General features: G+C 42.4%; 1 protein-coding gene across 10 annotated transcripts in view; it reads right to left on the bottom strand.

Annotated features, from left to right (window-relative positions):
• GRAMD4 (GRAM domain containing 4) overlaps window positions 1–16,744 on the bottom strand; it is a 113,637-nt gene that overhangs the window by 21,800 nt on the left and 75,093 nt on the right. For all 10 annotated transcript variants that reach the window (XM_083575183.1, XM_083575184.1, XM_083575178.1 and 7 more), the window contains 7 exons: window positions 13,706–13,767; window positions 9,387–9,519; window positions 7,962–7,987; window positions 5,918–6,009; window positions 4,028–4,119; window positions 2,743–2,791; window positions 1,829–1,900 (listed from right to left, as the gene is read on the bottom strand). In XM_083575183.1, the coding sequence (XP_083431309.1) occupies window positions 1,829–1,900; window positions 2,743–2,791; window positions 4,028–4,119; window positions 5,918–6,009; window positions 7,962–7,987; window positions 9,387–9,519; window positions 13,706–13,767 (526 nt within the window). The remainder of the gene's footprint in view (window positions 1–1,828; window positions 1,901–2,742; window positions 2,792–4,027; window positions 4,120–5,917; window positions 6,010–7,961; window positions 7,988–9,386; window positions 9,520–13,705; window positions 13,768–16,744) is intronic.

Raw genomic sequence — 16,744 nt, 5'->3', positions numbered from 1 at the left:
GCATCAACTTCCTCCCCACCCCTCTTCTGTGGTTCATTTTAGTTACCCATTTCTGCTGCATATTCCAATTAAACCCTATTATTTCCATTTTATATCAGTTTTCTTTATGCTGCTGAATTTACTCTAACCCTGCTAACGTCTTTAATTTGTTTACAATAATTGTTCAAGTATCCTACAAGCCTTTACCAATCTTCCTTTTAAAAAAAAACCTTCTTCCTGGCCTCTTATTCTAGAAGTTAAGTTTAGCCACTTCTGCATATTCCATCAATTTCATCTGCCACTAACATTTCAAACACTGTACCGTCTACGCATAGCAAGAGGCAATATTGCGGCATGAAGTCACGGAGAAAAGAGTCGTTTGAAACTGATAATACATGAGGAACTTAAGAAAATGCTAAAAAAAACCTTGATAAAAAATCCCGCAGTTTATCTGTTAGGGTTGGTGGGCAAAGACATATCACATATGGAAAAAAATCTATTTATATGCAACAACAGCTGCCAGGGTAGTGATTGTCACTAAATGGAAATCTCAGGACATACCAACAAAGAGTGGATTTGTAAATTAAGTGAGTATATAGAATTGGCAAAATAAACTTCAATTATAAGATATCACTCAAATCAAAAGTTAAGAATGGAGTGGAAGTATTTCAAAGATTATATGTCAAAATATTGTTATAAAAATGACATGCTAATAGGCTTAGAATAAAAAATGAAAGCAGTAACAAAACAAAGAAAGAAAGAAAGAAAGAAAGAAAGAAAGAAAGATCAGAATTTAAGAAAAACAATTTATTATAGAATGCAAGGGAAAAAAGGTAGAAAGAAATATATAGAAGTCAAATTGATGTGGAGGGAAGTAGAGAGTGGGTGGTGGGTTTTATAATTAAGTATATAGTTATGCAACTGCTGTAATTTAGATATTATATTTTATGTGAGGGAATCATTGAGAATCTTGGTTATTATGTATATATGTTAAGTTTCAAAACAGATCTTTGAAAAAAAAAAAAGAAACTGATTTTTCACGTGGGCCAAGCTAACTCTCTTCAATGAGGGTGCACAGGTCAGAGTCACCAAAAGATTTGGGTTTAATTCTCAGTTCAGAAATGAATTTACTGGGCGGCAGCCCTCAGTAGCTAAGAAATACATATACCGTACTTTTCCGTGTATAAGACGAGGTTTTTTTTTACTCTAAAATCATGTTCAAAACTGTGCCTCGTCTTACACATGGATAGTGAATGGGGTGGACGGGTGATTGGCTGCAGCTGTGAGTAGGAGCTTGTCAGCGATGATTGTTGGCTGCTAGAAGAGCTGCTTTGGATTGGCTGTTGCTTCTCTAATTGGGTTGGTGATTGGCTTCTGCAGCAAACACTGCTGTGGATTGGCTGTCGCTGCCGCCATTGGTGGCTGCTGTTCTGGGAAGCACGCGATTGCCAGTGGACAGCTTTTCTCAGTCGGGTAAGAGATTTTTTTGCTGGGGAAGGGTCTGTTTGCGATTGGCTGTTCCTGTGGCTAGTGGGCAATTTTTGGCAACCCCCCCAAAAAAGCCTGAGCCATCTCCCCCTCATATTTTCTAAAATTTGAGTCCCCCAAAATAGGGGGTGTCTTATACATGAGGGCATCTTATAGACGGAAAAGTACAGCAGATAGCAAAAGCCAGGCGTCTGACTAAGAAGCCTGCTGAGAAAGATGTTCCTCAGAGGTGTTTTGTGGGTTGGCACAGGCAAATAAGGACCACAAAGAACAGATCTGGGAGCTGACAAGAAAACTTGTGTTATGAACCGAGATCTTACCCACAAATCCTTTCAATGGGAGGCGCCAGGGATTATATTACCTGTGCTTTTTGTGCCACGTCCAGGACAAGCTGGAATTTTTCTGACACTGTTAGATCTTCCTTTGGAGGTTCCTGAAAGAAGACCAGAAACGAGGCAACAAGATTTTTTTACATGCCCTTCACCCTTTAAGCAAAAATCAGCTTAGGGCAGCAGATTCGTGGCAACACAATGACTATGATATGCCTGTACTTGGGGCTCGCGTGACTGAATTTTCCACCATGCAAGCATTCTCTCCCCATAAAGAACCAGATGTCCAGTTTTCTACGAAAATATATCTATTTTTTAAATGGAAGTGCATTCCATTACATGGACCACAAGCCTATAGTCTATACTTGGGACTGGGAACCTGTGGCCCTTCAAATGTGATTGGACTACAACTTTCATGAACCCCAGTTGGCATGGCCAATGACCAGGGATGATGAGAGCACCACGGGCTGTTGGCTGAGGGCAGCAAAGTTTGCTTGGAGAACTGCCTCAGGGGAATTAACCTCCCCAATAAAGCAGCTCTGGAAAACTATTTACAGTCATACCTCAGGTTACAGACACTTCAGGTTGCGTTTTTCCGGGTTGCGGATTGCCGAAACCCAGAAGTACCGGAACGGGTTACTTCTGGGTTATGGCGGTCACGCATGCGCAGAAGCGCTAAATCGTGCATTGCGCATGCACAGAAGCGCCGAATCGCAACCCGCAACGGATCACGTTCGCACCCCGAGCGCCCACTGTAAAAGCCATTTTCTCATGACTCAATGCCTTCAATGGTGTGTTGCTAAGTGCAATATTTGAGTTTTCAATGAAAAGCATAAAAGGAAGTTTGTGGCGCAACATCCCTGAATACTAATAATAAAAAGCTGGTAGAGTCAATTATTACAATGAGCAAAATAGATAAAACGTATCTAGAATTATTTGGACTTACAATGGGCTCAGAAACTTCAGGCACAATACTCCACTGTATTCTCCACCCTCTAAAAATAAAAATAAAAATACTTTAATTAAACAGACTAGCTTTTCCATAAGGCTCAGTTAACAGAGTAAAACTAATGCTTAAAAACAGCAACTCGTGTGGGTAGCAGACATCTTTTCAGATCTATTTTAATTATTTCCCCCAAATGCAACCACCCAGTTTGTGTCATGCAGCCTGACAGAATCATATGGTCTTGAATATTCAAAAGACTGCCATAGATTACAAGTATGTAAATAATGCTTATGTTTGTTCTTAACCAACCAAACACCCTATCAACTACACAAAGCCATAATTAACATTAAAGAAACAACCCACACTCATCAATCCTTTGACAATCGGCAGTAATTATGGCATTGCAAGAACGTTCCTACACAAATAATATCCATTCTGTGTAGATTACTGCATTTGGCTTTTTAATTAGGGATTAGCATTCTGCTGGTTGTTAACAAAAAAAAAATTTGATACTTGGCATTTTAGCCTTCTTGCATGCAAATAAAACTAGCCCACTTCACAGGAGGGGGTTTCATCGGTACAAAGTTCATCAGGAGCACAATGCTGGGTCCTGAACGTCCACATGGAACTGGGAACCCTGCAAGAGGTTCCTTTCTGCAGACATCCACCTTCTCCAGAAGTGGAGAAGACATGCAAAAATGGAGGTGGAGACAGCAGCCATGGGGCTCCCTAGGCACAACAAACGTGTGAAGAGGGCTTCAGGGACTCAGTGAACAGGATGAAATGTGCTTGCTGGAGCTGAAGCAATTTCAGTTCCAGCACAAGTTTATTATACCTGCGTTGATGGCACACAGAATCTGATGGCACACAGGCAGAAACTATCATGTTCAGTTACCATGGGTAACAGAACTTTGAAATGAGTAGATTTGCATCGTCACTTTTCCTGCTTTAAGAATAATGTTCTGGGTGGGGTTATTGACTTGTCTCCAAAATCAACGTTATGTAGAGTTCCCTTCCCTCTGCTACAACCTGTAGAGGAGCTGCAGTTGTGGAAAACTGCTTCTCCCTAGGAAGTCTGGCAGATGATACAGAACCACAGAACCATACGAGTTGGAAGGGACCATGAGGACCATCTAATACAGTGTTTCCCAAACTTGGGTCTCCAGCTGTTTTTGGACTACAACTCCCATCATCAGAAGGACCAGTGGTCAGGGATGATGGGAATCGTAGTCCCAAAACAAGTGACAAACTGAAACCTCAATACAGAAGAAAGTTGAGAGATTACCTGGCTATGAGGTAATTTAGGGATAACCTCAAAATTGCTAAAAATAAGAACATAGGAATGGCCCAGCCATGCCATACAGCATTCATGTAGATCTGTAGTCAGAAGAAGAAATAAAGAATTACAAAGGAAATAATAAGGATGCTTTCATGCAATACCCATGCCGAAAACAATCTCCCAGGACATCTGTACTGATCTGAGATGAATCAGACTCTCTTGCATTGCAATTCTATGCATATTTACCTGGAAATGAGTCCAGCTATGTTCAATGGGGTTTACTCCCAGGTAAACATGTATAGGAGAGATGGGGAACTTGTAGTGCAGTAGAATCTGCAGAGCCCTAATTCCATTCATCCCTGGTTGGGGTTCAGCTGGAGTCTGAAAGGCTACAGGTTTCCATCAAATCAATTTCTACTTTTGAACTGGCATCAACGCTCAGAAATCATGCAGACGGCCAAACATTTTCACTTGGAAGCCACACCCCCCAGTGGGTATTATACTAACCCTACAAAGTGACATTCCGGCTTTTTCCCATTCTGTAATTAATTCCCCTTGAAGAAAATGCAGGTTTTCTGACATTCTTTCAGCTTCCACGGCAACAAGCTCTCCTCACAAGCGGGCCCAGAACGGCTGCTCATTATCATGAAATGCCATTCCCTATGCGACAATTTATCATCTCAAAATCTCCATTGCTTCATTGAACTAATATTCTCAGTGTATTCTGAAGTCTGTGGTTACTTAAGGATTCTGCACAAAAATCGTGCAATTCGGCTTTGCTTGAACAATGGAGTGCAAGTGAGAATTGCAGATTAAAACTAGTTGCATAAAACTGGTATGTACAAGAGGCGGCTACCCTTGAAATACTCTCCCAGATATGTTAGGTTTCTAGAAGCAGGATAGTATTTCTGTTTTGTTTTGAGGGGAAAGACACATTATTCTATCAAGAGGCACAACCCGGCAGGAGACCCAATAAGACCCTGCAAACTCTTAAAAACCATGCCAAACCATATTCTTAAACCCACATTTAAAGTATATTTGAAACAGGGTAAACCAGCCCAGGTGGCATTCTCCATAAAAGCTCTTTGTTAAAGTGGAAGGCAATCTGCTCTCTCTATATTATCAGCCCCATCGTGTTCCTTTAACGGATGTTAAGAGATGTTGTTACAGAAGTTAATAAGAATGTGCAAAAATAAATTGATAATGGATGAAAATATAGAGTTATAATATGTTAAGATACAGAGTTAAGATAAACGAAAGAGGGTAAGGATTTGCTGATTTGATTATTTAAATGGGAATACAAAAATGGGAGGTGTGAGGAGGCCAAGGAAATAAGTTAATGAGTTCAAAGTTACAAAAAAGGATTTGTTTTTAATTCTTTTTTAGCTATTTGTCTTTTGTATTTTTATTCCTTTTTTTCTTTTTCATGTATTTTTCTATGTTCTTTTTTTTGTATCTTTTTCTTTTTATATGACCTTTTTTCATTTTGTAAACTTATGTTTTTGTAAAACTTCAAGAAATATCTTTTTAAAAAAATAAAATAAAATAAAAAGAGATGTTGTTACAGTAATCTGGAAAACTAGACACTACGAATGAACCAGAACAGCAAACAGGTAAAATCAGTGTATCTTTTAAAAATGGGCAAGCATTGACAAACAGAGAAACTTTTGCAACTCTACACAACCGACACTCCAAGAGGCATGTTTGGTGTCCCAACACACGACACTGCAATGCTGATTTGTGTATGTCATTCTGAATGTTGTTGACTTCCAGGATTCATATTTATCAAGCCAGCTTAAACATTTAGAATCGGGTAGAGCTGCTTTCCCCCCTCCCCCAATAAACTGAGCGAAGTTCATGTCCGTAAGTTCACCTGAACGAGAAAGGACAACTTACAATAAAGGCAATAGCAGAAGTATAGATAGAATACCAGTCTGATAAGGCAGAAAGATTCTTCACAAAATTTGTGACGGGTTTGGCACCTCTCTCTAGGCAGAAGAGAAAATAAACATACCCTAAGCAGACGGCAATGCTTCCAAAGACATAATACTTTGAATTGGAAAGGGGAGAGGAGACCACCCACATGGGCCTAATAGTTGCCTGAACTTTTCAACATCCCTTTCCCTTGGGATTACAAGCAGAAGCGATGTGTGTCATTGACTTAGAATGTTTCCGCAGATCAGCGGTGTATGTTGTTATTAAACACACTCTCCCATAGTCCTTATTTAGGCATGGCATCTCGCCGTTTCTAGGAATTCAGGAAGCTAAGAGCCGGTCCACGCACGCATCAGTATCACTCGAGTTATCACCCTGTGAGCAGCTGCTGTATACGCAAACAGCCACCCTGGGAAGTATCACACTCGAGGTGAAATAAGGCCGTGTGGCATTTTTTATCCGTTTCCTACATGCAAATCACACCTTCGTGTTCTCCAGAGATGAATCTGCCCGTATGAAGCTGCCTTCAGGTAAGGTAAAGGTAAAGAGACCCCTGACCATTAGGTCCAGTCGAGGCCGACTCTGGGGTTGCGGCGCTCATCTCGCTTTATTGGCCGAGGGAGCCGGCGTACAGCTTCTGGGTCATGTGGCCAGCATGACTAAGCCGCTTCTGGCGAACCAGAGCAGCGCACGGAAACGCCGTTTACCTGCCGGAGAGATACCTATTTATCTACTCACACTTTTGACGTGCTTCCGAACTGCTAGGTCGGCAGGAGCAGGGACCGAATAATGGGAGCTCACCCCGTCGCGGGGATTCGAACCGCCAACCTTCAGATTGGCAAGTCCTAGGCTCTGTGGTTTAACCCACAGCGCCACCCACGTGGCTTCAGACTGCACCGTAATTTAGGAAAGGAATGGCACAGTAGCAAAATATCGTTTTGCAAGAGGTCAAAGGCAGTTCAAAATATGGGCAGGACTGCAACCACACATCCTGGTCAGTCCAATTTCATCTCCATGCCTGTATTAAAAGGGGAGGTTATAAACAAGGGCAAAGGCTGCATTCTGGCCATTCTTGTGGCGTGAGATGCCTCTGTGTGAGGTCTGCGGAATTTCAGATTAATCTTAAGCAACTCTAATTCTCATATACTAAAAAAAACCAACCCCACAAACATTTGACTTGCAGAACTGGTCGAGCTCCATTTGCCTGATAAGGAGCTTTATAAAACTAGACTGAAGCCAGCACAGAAATCAACTCAGCGTGATCATTTTGGAATCGAAAAATAAACTGATTCTGCACAATGAGTCTTAATGGCTTGGCAAACAGTAACAGAATTATTTAACGATGGAACACTTGATTAATTAAACTTTGTTCCATAGTTAAGACTCATTGGGCAGAATAAATCAGAACAAGATCGCTGCTCCCTCTTCACCAGGCCCCTCGGCTCTTGTTGCATGACTAGGTTTGGTGTGCCTTTCCTCACTTCTTAACTCAGTTTCCCATGACAGCCACACCATGAAACTGTGGTTTAATAGCTCCTTACAAGCTAGGACAAACCATGGTTCACTGACCCAAAAGCATGACGTCTGAACTGGGCCTATGAGTCCAATTATCACTCTAGTTGTCAGATAAATATATTCAAGAGAGTTCAAGCTTCTATTTCTGTTCAACAGAGCACAACAATAAGCTACTATTGGGAAAACGTTAAGTTCTAGGGATTAGCTGGAGAGCTATTTTAAATTAGACAATTAATTAATCCTGTGAATAGATACACTGCAAAAAACGAATATTCACAGTTGTCACATCATGCTTGTTACATTTTAGATTTCTGTAACTTTGAATATTAATAATATACTTTATCTAATTCCATGTTATATGTGACACTGAGGTTAACAAAATTATATGGATTTTATTGCTACAAGATCCACTTAAATATTTCTCAACACTGTTTGCATTTTATATACAAATACCATATTTATACACATAAGAGCAACCTTAGATACTTACTTAATCGTCTCATATTTTCTGTGAGCCTGGAAAATGAATAGTAGATCATATGATATGTTATCTTTGAAGGACAAACATATTTCTGCTACTACCTCATATTCAACACAGATTATTCAAAAATTGTGTGTGTTGTGTCAGAACTTCAGCATGTATATTTTTATCCAATTTCAATGCTGCCCTTCACCTGAAAATCACAGAGCAGTTCACAACATAAAACTACAAAATGAGAACACAAAATACATTGAGAAAGAATGAAAGCAAAAACCAAAAACCCTCCTCCCACAAACACATTAAAAAAAGGGCATAGAATGCTAATCAGCCAAAACAAAAGGGCTGGTTAAAAAGAAATGTTTTGCCTAAAGACATTCAATGAATGTGCCAGGCAAGTCTCCCTGGGGAGAGAATTCCACAAGCAAGGAGCCACCACAGAAAAGGCTTGTTCTAATAATAATAATAATAATTTATTATTTATACCCCGCCCATCTGGCTGAGTTTCCCCAGCCACTCTGGGCGGCCCCCAATCGAGTGTTAAAAACAATACAGCATATTACACTGAACCTGGTCCGACTGCACTGGCCACCAATTAGTTTCTGGGCCCAATGCAAAGTGCTGGTTTTAACCTATAAAACAGATCAGGACTGCAATACCTTAAGGACCAGCCTTTCCCCAAATGAACCAGCTCAGACCCTGCAATCACCACATGAGGTCCTTTCTGTGCGCCTCCTTCACAAGAAGTCTGGAGGATTGCGACCAACCCTGAAAACTATTGGTATAGGGCAGTATACACATTTAATAAATAGCAATAACACAAAAACAGACTTATTCTGCGGTAGCTCCCCGCTTGTTGAATGAGGCTCACCTGGGGCCTTTGTTACAAATCTTTAGGTGCCACGCAAAAACATTCCTCTTCTCCCAGGCCACTGAAGCAATCTATGGACTTTTAAACTGTGGGGCTTTTATTTTTTGTTTGCTTGTTATTATGATTTTTTGTGACTTTTTTTTTTTACTGTAAAGCACCCTGTGATCCTCAGATGAAGGGCAGAATATAAGTTTAATAAATATATTTTTAAAAAAAAATGGCTAGAGAAATTTATACACGCTAGAAAATCATTGAAATAAGTCACCGAGGTAAGTTTCACAGCTATCCTACTGAGTGTTCCCCACTCCCACCCCAAAGTTGGATTTCCCGAGCTCTTAAAAACAGCAGAATATGGAAAACCTGAGAGGGCAATACTTTCTTCTCAATTTTGTGCAGATGCCCCATAAAGGGTGAGTGAACGAATCACGGCTACTCCACAGTTAATTCCCAGAGTGGAAACAGCCTCTAACCCTTTAGCAATTGTCCCTGTTAATGTGTTTTTTTAGCAGATGGTATCATTCAAATATTTTTATTTTTTTAAAAACTGATACTCCTGTGTGACTTACCTTCTAGCACTAAGTGGTTCTTCTGTTTCAACAGTGTTTTCTTCGGGCTGAAACCTGAAGTCTTCAATATATTCCCCAAATTTGTCATAGACCCACTTTTGAACCCGTGAACACATCATGTTGCTGCGTTTATCTGCCGATAAAAAAACAACGTTTTAGTTCTAAGAGGTCAGTTGAGTACAACATATGCAAGCTAACGCAACCGTATTAACAGGTCTTCACCGTGATACGATGCCCTAGAGCCAATGGGGTAGCCAATGGGGTATTGCTGGACTACAATTCCCATCAGTCCCAACTCCCATCAGCCCCAACCTGCATGGCCAATGGTCATGGATGAAGGGGGTTGTAGTCCAATAAGATATGGGGGGCCTCCTACAGATTCCCCATCCCTACTCTAGGGATTGAACTCTTCCATCGATGGAAGGTCTGGTCACATGATCAACTGGTCCCACCCATGACTGAATGTATTCACACACAGAGAGTCCAAAGAAGATTGGCAGATCAAGTTGATGGATTATGCCGAAATGGCAAAATTAACTGGGAAGCTCAGGAACCAAGAAGACGAGAAAATAAAAAAGAACGGGAAATGCTTATAATATACCGTATTTTTCCGTGTATAAGACGGTGCTTTTTGTTTTTAAATATTAGGCAAAAAATGGGTGTTGCCCTATACACGGATAGTGAATCCATAGGGGAGGACGTGTGATTAATGGCAGCAGCAAGCAGGAGATTGGCAGCGGCGATTGGGCGGGTGATTGGCAGCTGTCGCGAGGCAGGCAGGTATTGGCAGCTGCGGCAAGTAGGCGGGTGGGCTGTTGGTGGCGGCGAGTGGGCAGACAATTGGCGGCTGCGGTGAGGAGTGTGATTGGCAGTGCCTGTCGCAAGCGATTGGCAGTGGAGGGCAGGCGAGTGAGTGATTGGCGGAAGTGACCTCCCCCCCCCAAAAAAAGGCTAAACAACTTAATTTCTTAATTTTGGGTTAAAAAAATAGAGGTCATCTTATACATGGAAAAATATGGTATATACAGAATCACTGTAAACAGTTTAAAACATTAGCAAGATTCTAAATACATTTGTAATGTAATAGAAACTACAGATAATTTAGATGATGAAAACTTTGGAGAAGTACTGTTATGCAGATGAAAGTTAAGACGACCCATGAATGGGATGGGGGAAAGTCAGGCGATTCAGAGCAATCTCGATATGTGAATGTGTATGACATTTTGATGTAAATTTACTCTCTTTTTTCTTTTCTTTTTTTTTTGAAAACCAAATTCAAAAAATTGTTTTAAAAAACCTAGTCTATTTATCTATCCATCTGAATCCTAGAGACTCATCAGTAGCAATAGCCTGGGGGCAGTTTTCAATGAGGAACCTGTCCCATAGCCTACAGTGGTAGCTAAAAAGTTGGCCATCTCGGATCCTGGCATCTTGCCACAGTTTCGAGACTTGACCCTTCTGTGATCCTGTAAAGGTAAAGGGACCCCTGACCATTAGGTCCAGTCGTGACTGACTCTGGGGTTGCAGCACACATCTCGCTTTATTGGCCGAGGGAGCCGGCATACAGCTTCCGGGTCATGTGGCCAGCATGACTAAGCCGCTTCTGGCAAACCAGAGCAGCTCACGGAAACACCGTTTACCTTCCCGCCAGAGTGGTACCTATTTATCTACTTGCACTTTGACGTGCTTTCGAACGGCTAGGTTGGCAGGAGCAGGGACCGAGCAACGGGAGCTCACCCCGTCACGGGGATTCGAACCGCCAACCTTCTGATTGGCAAGTCCTAGGCTCTGTGGTTTAACCCACAGCGCCACCATTTCTGTGATCCTGAAGGCAGGCCTAAAAATATGCCTCTAAACCTATCAATGAGTTAGGTTCCCCAGAATGCAAAGGAGGCACAAATGCAGAGTACGATGCCATGGGGATTTCTCTAATACGGTTCCATTTACAGCACCAATGAAAAGAGGCCACAAGGCAGCATATTATATGAAAGCACACTGGTAAACTGGGAGAGAGCATCTTGCTTTGCAGGCATGCCTAGCTGGGTCAATACAGATTTCAGGAGAAACCATGGTTTGTGGTAGCTTTTAGAACCGAAACCCAAATGGTTTAGGGTGGTGTGTCTTTTCAGCACAGAGCTTCGTAAGTTTCACTCCCATCTCCACGGCACAGCAGTTTCCGAAGTCTATGAAAACAACTTCTCAACTGTTACCATAAACTGCAGCTCGCAAAACGTTGTTCTGACTCAGAATTTGTCAATGTAAACATCATGAGAAACCATGATTTGATTTCCTTAACCATGGTTTGGTGTGATGTCTGAACTGAACCTCTGGATGGCACAATGAAGCAGTCAAAACAAACATAATTCCATGGTATGAAATACCTTGTTTTCGCTTTTATTTTAATGCATATCAAATTTAAGCCGTAAAATTGAAGTTGCAAAGAATGTTTTCACCTTCATCACACCAAAGCAAGCGACCTCTTAAAAGTTTCAGACGCAATCTATTTTTTCCTATACTTTCAAATTTGATTTTAGAGAGCACAGTAGGCAGGGAAAAGGGTTTTGTTCCAAAAAGCAGTGGGAGCATATTTCTTAAGGCTTGCATAACTAGTGTTTACAGAGAAAGCAAGTTCTAGAGAGAATAACACATTAAAAGATAGGAAAAACAAAAAAAGGGAGCAGCTGTAAAAAGAGAATCACAGGAAAGAGCACAAGATACGAATTTAAACAGCTTTGCACTACAGCTAATTTAGAGGGGGGAACTTGAAGCAATAACTCATCCATCAATCCGCACAGCAGTACGTAATAAATCTCAGGAATTTGGGATGTGGGAGGTACTCTGATGTACTTGCACTTTGCAAGGATAATGGTTCCCTTTTCCAAAGATCATTTGTGGAACCTATACTTCAACAACTGTCTATCACTAGCCATCTAGAAGTGTGCCATCTAGTAGCATGGAACTCACAGAACAGTATCTGCAAACAGAGAGAATTACATTTTCTGCCACATCAGAGGTTGGGAACCTCCAGCCCACAGACCAACTCTGGCGCACTACAGAGTGCAGTTTTGACCCACGAGGCCATTGCTCCCACATCACACCTGTCTGGTGATCAGCTGGTGTCACCGGACAACATCAGCTGATGCGCCGGGCGTGGCGGGTTTCAATCCTGCCTGGCGCAGAGTTGCCTGCAGGGAACATGCTGGCAAAGCAGAGTCCTCTCCCCACCAAGTGGGGTCAATTTTGGCAGGTAGACAGTCACCTGCCGTCACCATTTTGCAGGTGACTGACAAGGTGAGTGCTCCCGCCCACCTGTCAAAGTTGGCCTATGGAGCGGGGAGACACAGAACTGGCTCACTGGGTGAAAAAAGTTACCCATTCCTGCACTAAAAATATCTTCTCGAAGGTTACACACTCACACACACACACACACACACACACACACACTTACTTCCTCTGGCCAATCTCTCTAGGCTTTTCTCTCTCACACGTTCCTCTGGTTCGGGTGAAAACCTGACCAAAACCCCTAAGCCAGGTGCCTGTGTGTTTTGTTAGAAATTAGCCAGGTGCCAATCATGAAACCACATGGAGATCTCTGGATGCCAGTTTGGCGACTGGGGAAAGCAAAATTTCACTTGGAGAAGGATCTGAACTATTTTCCTTGAAGATTGAATTTGTCTCATTCTGGATTGTTTCAATTGATGTTTTAATGTGCTGTAAACCAGCACGGGTGGCGCTGTGGTCTAAACCACTGAGCCTCTTGGGCTTGCCAATCGGAAGGTCGGCGGTTCGAATCTCTATGACGGGGTGAGCTCCCGTTGCTGGTCCCAGCTCCTGCCAACCCAGCATTTCGAAAGCACGCCAGTGCAAGTAGATAAATAGGTACCGCTCCGGCGGGAAGATAAATGGCGTTTCCGTGCGCTGCTCTGGTTTCGCCAGAAGCGGCTTAGTCATGCTGGCCACATGACCCGGAAAAACTGTTTGCGGACGAACAGCGGCTCCCTCAGCCTGTAAAGCGAGATGAGCGCCGCAACCCCAGAGTTGTTGACAACTGTACTTAACTGTCAGGGATCCCTTTACCTTTTTTTAAACCATTTTGAGATTCTCTCCCCCCCCCCTTAAAATACAAAGCATCATTATAAATAATAATGATGATGATGATGATGATGATGATATCTCATTGCAAAAAACAACAACAACCCAGTGCCCAGACATTCCACCGTGGCACCCGGAACATAGGTTTAAGGAGCCATTTGGCAATTAGATTATATCTGAGTTTCTAACATTGTCCCTAAGAGAGCTAGTAATGGGTCAAAAGGTACCTGTTCCGTTGGCTTGTGTCTGTGCTTTTGGGGGTTGTGGAGGTGGTGGTGATTCTTCTGTTCTGCAACAAGACAAACAAACAAAAGTAGTAAGGTAAGCATAGCATCTCCCAATTCACAAAAACAAAATGAGTATGTATTTCATATGTGTGTTGGTGTATCTTTATTGGCTTGCTAGAAGAGGAAAGATAACAACAACAACATGATTTAAAATGTTGCATGACCCCAAATTATGATGAGAAAAACACTGCCTGCTCTTTTGCAGTAAAAGGCAATAAGGTTCTTCCTTTGCATCTCAGCTTGAACTTAAAGAAGAATCTTCCTTTGCAGCTATGACTTGAATAATAACAATAACAATAATTTATTATTTATACCCCACCCATCTGGCTGGGTTTCCCCAGCCACTCTGGGCAGCATCCAACAAAATATTAAAAATACAACAAAACATCAGACATTAAAAACTTCCCTAAACAGGGCTGCCTTCAGATGTCTTCTAAAAGTCAGATAGTTGTTTATTTCCTTGACATCTGATGGGAGGGCGTTCCACAGGGCGGGTGCCACCACCGAGAAGGCCCTCTGCCTGGTTCCCTGTAACCTCACTTCTCACAGTGAGGGAACCACCAGAAGACCCTCAGAAGAGGACCTCAGTGTCCAGGCTGAACGATGGGGAGATGCTTCTTCAGGTATACTGGGCTGAGGCCGTTTAGAAGATGTACCCTTCTAAGTATCCCTCATCAAAAAAACTAGACAGACGGATATGGAGCACACCATATAAAATAGCATGCAAGCATTTGAAAAGTACATCCGATATCCAAGGTAAGCAGGGAAAATTGCTGTATTTCTCCCCCACCGATTTTCAGCGCTGTAGACATGAGATAACAGCAGCTTCTTGGCAAGAATCAGACTGAATATTCACGTATTCACCAAATGCTTAATGTTCCATGGTGAAAACTTTCACAAAGTCCCTGGTTTGGCTCCACAGTGCTGAAACAAGGTCTTGCCACTCAAAAAAAAAAAAAATACCACGAAGGGCAATTGTTATGTTCTGTGAAGGCAGATAGGTGCTCAGACCTGGATACCTGGGAAGCACAACATCATGCTATGGGCAATCTCTATTGCTTCCCCAGCACCGCTGAAAGAAAATAAAGCATGGAAACAGAGAAGGCAGGGGCTGCAATAGGAAGGGGGAAAGTGGAGTTACAGGCGGCAGTTGCAGTTCCCAGGTTAACAGGCAGCTGGGAAAAGGAGAAAAAGGCAGGCACACTGGGGCAAAGTGGTGGGGCTAAACCATGAAGAAAGTCTGAAAGAGGGGGAGGCAGTGGGTAGTTCTGCATCCCACTCCCCAATTCTTCCTGGAGAGCCCAATTGTTAGCCTGAAGCCTTCATTATACACTTTTAGGCACCAGGCAAAAGCATTCCTCTTTAACCAGGCCTTTGGCTGATTAGACATCCAGTGCCCTTTTAGAATGTGTTGGGGAGGGGGTTATTGGGTTACTTCTGTTTTCATTATGCATTTTGTGTTTTTATATTGTGATTTTATGTTATAACTGCCCTGAGATCTGCGGGTACTGGGCAGTATAATAATAATAATAATAATAATAATAATAATAATAATAATAATAATATACCTTTATTGTCAATGTACAACCTGTATACAATGAAATTAACAGAGCCTCCCCCCAAAAAAACACTCAATCTCATTGCACTCTGTGTGCTTGTCGCACAACACACCAACCTCGAAAGTCAGTTGCACTATATTATTTTCCATTCAGCAGCCTAACAGCTCACGGATAGAAACTGGTTTTTAGCCTGTTGGCACTTCTTATACTTCCATATCTCATGCCCGAGAGTAGAAGATTAAAGAGGTGCTGGCCGGGGTGTGAATCGTCCCTGAGAATTTTTCTCGCTCTCCTAAGGCAACGGTCCCTTGCGATGTCATCTAGCGGGCTCAGGGAACAGCCCATGATATCATGTGCTGTGTTCACCACCCTCTGTAAAGACTTTCTGTCCATGGCTTTCAAGCGTACCACACTGTGATACAATAGGAGAGGACACTTTCTATTGTGGACCGGTAGAAGGAGGTCATCAATTGCTGTTTCACATTGTTCTTTCACAAGATCCTGAGAAAATGGAGTCTCTGCTGGGCCTTCCTAACCACCTGAGTTATATTGTTTTTCCAAGTGAGGTCTTCACTAAGGTAAACTCCCAGGAATTTAAAGGAAGAGACTGTCTCCACACAACCCCCTCTGATATACAACGGTGTTAGTTCCCCTCTCTTCCTCCGAAAGTCCAACACCATCTCCTTTGTCTTGCTAATATTTAGGTGAAAGTTATTCTCTAAGCACCATGTAGATACTTTTTGAACCTCCTCCCTGTACGCTGATTCATCTCCACCTGTAATTAGATCCATTATGGTAGTATCATCTGCAGACTTAATAATTGCAGTGGATGGATCAGATGAAAAACAGTCATATGTATACAATGAGTACAGGTACACATATCCCTGTGGGGTGCCAGTGCTGAGCTTCAGGGAGGTAATGGTTTCAACTGGGACCTACTGCAGGAATATAAGAGCTGGTGCCAAGACGACTTAAGGGCAACACTGAACCCAACCTCATCTTCCATACCTCCCCTACTTGACCTGCATTTTAAAACCAGGAAGACTCCAACGCATCTGCCTAAAGTCTTAATTTTCTTAATTGATAAAACGATGTTTCTATCAAGTGCGCTGGTAGCGCCAGCTCAAGCCCATTTGTATTTAGTCGCATGGCAATTAAGAGTGGCGTGAAACGTCGCTCAGAGCCGGCCGTGAGCGGCTAATGGCATGTAATTTCACGCAGCAGCAAAGTGCAGGTTTGCAGACTTCCATTCAACTCCAGCCCACAGAAACACCCGAGAAGCAGTGCCAAGGAATTAGCAAGCTTTCTTATTTTTACAGCTGGCGCCCCTGACGCACTAGCTGAAAAGGAAACTTGACCCAAGATGCACTTGTTATTTACACGGGCAGGCAGCCTTCAAAGAGCACCACAAACAAGGGTC

This window comes from Podarcis filfolensis, assembly GCF_964270895.1.
Source record: "Podarcis filfolensis genome assembly, chromosome: 10".
In the NCBI taxonomy this organism is placed as follows: Eukaryota; Metazoa; Chordata; class Lepidosauria; order Squamata; family Lacertidae; genus Podarcis; species Podarcis filfolensis.
This window is presented reverse-complemented; position numbering and strand designations above follow the sequence as displayed.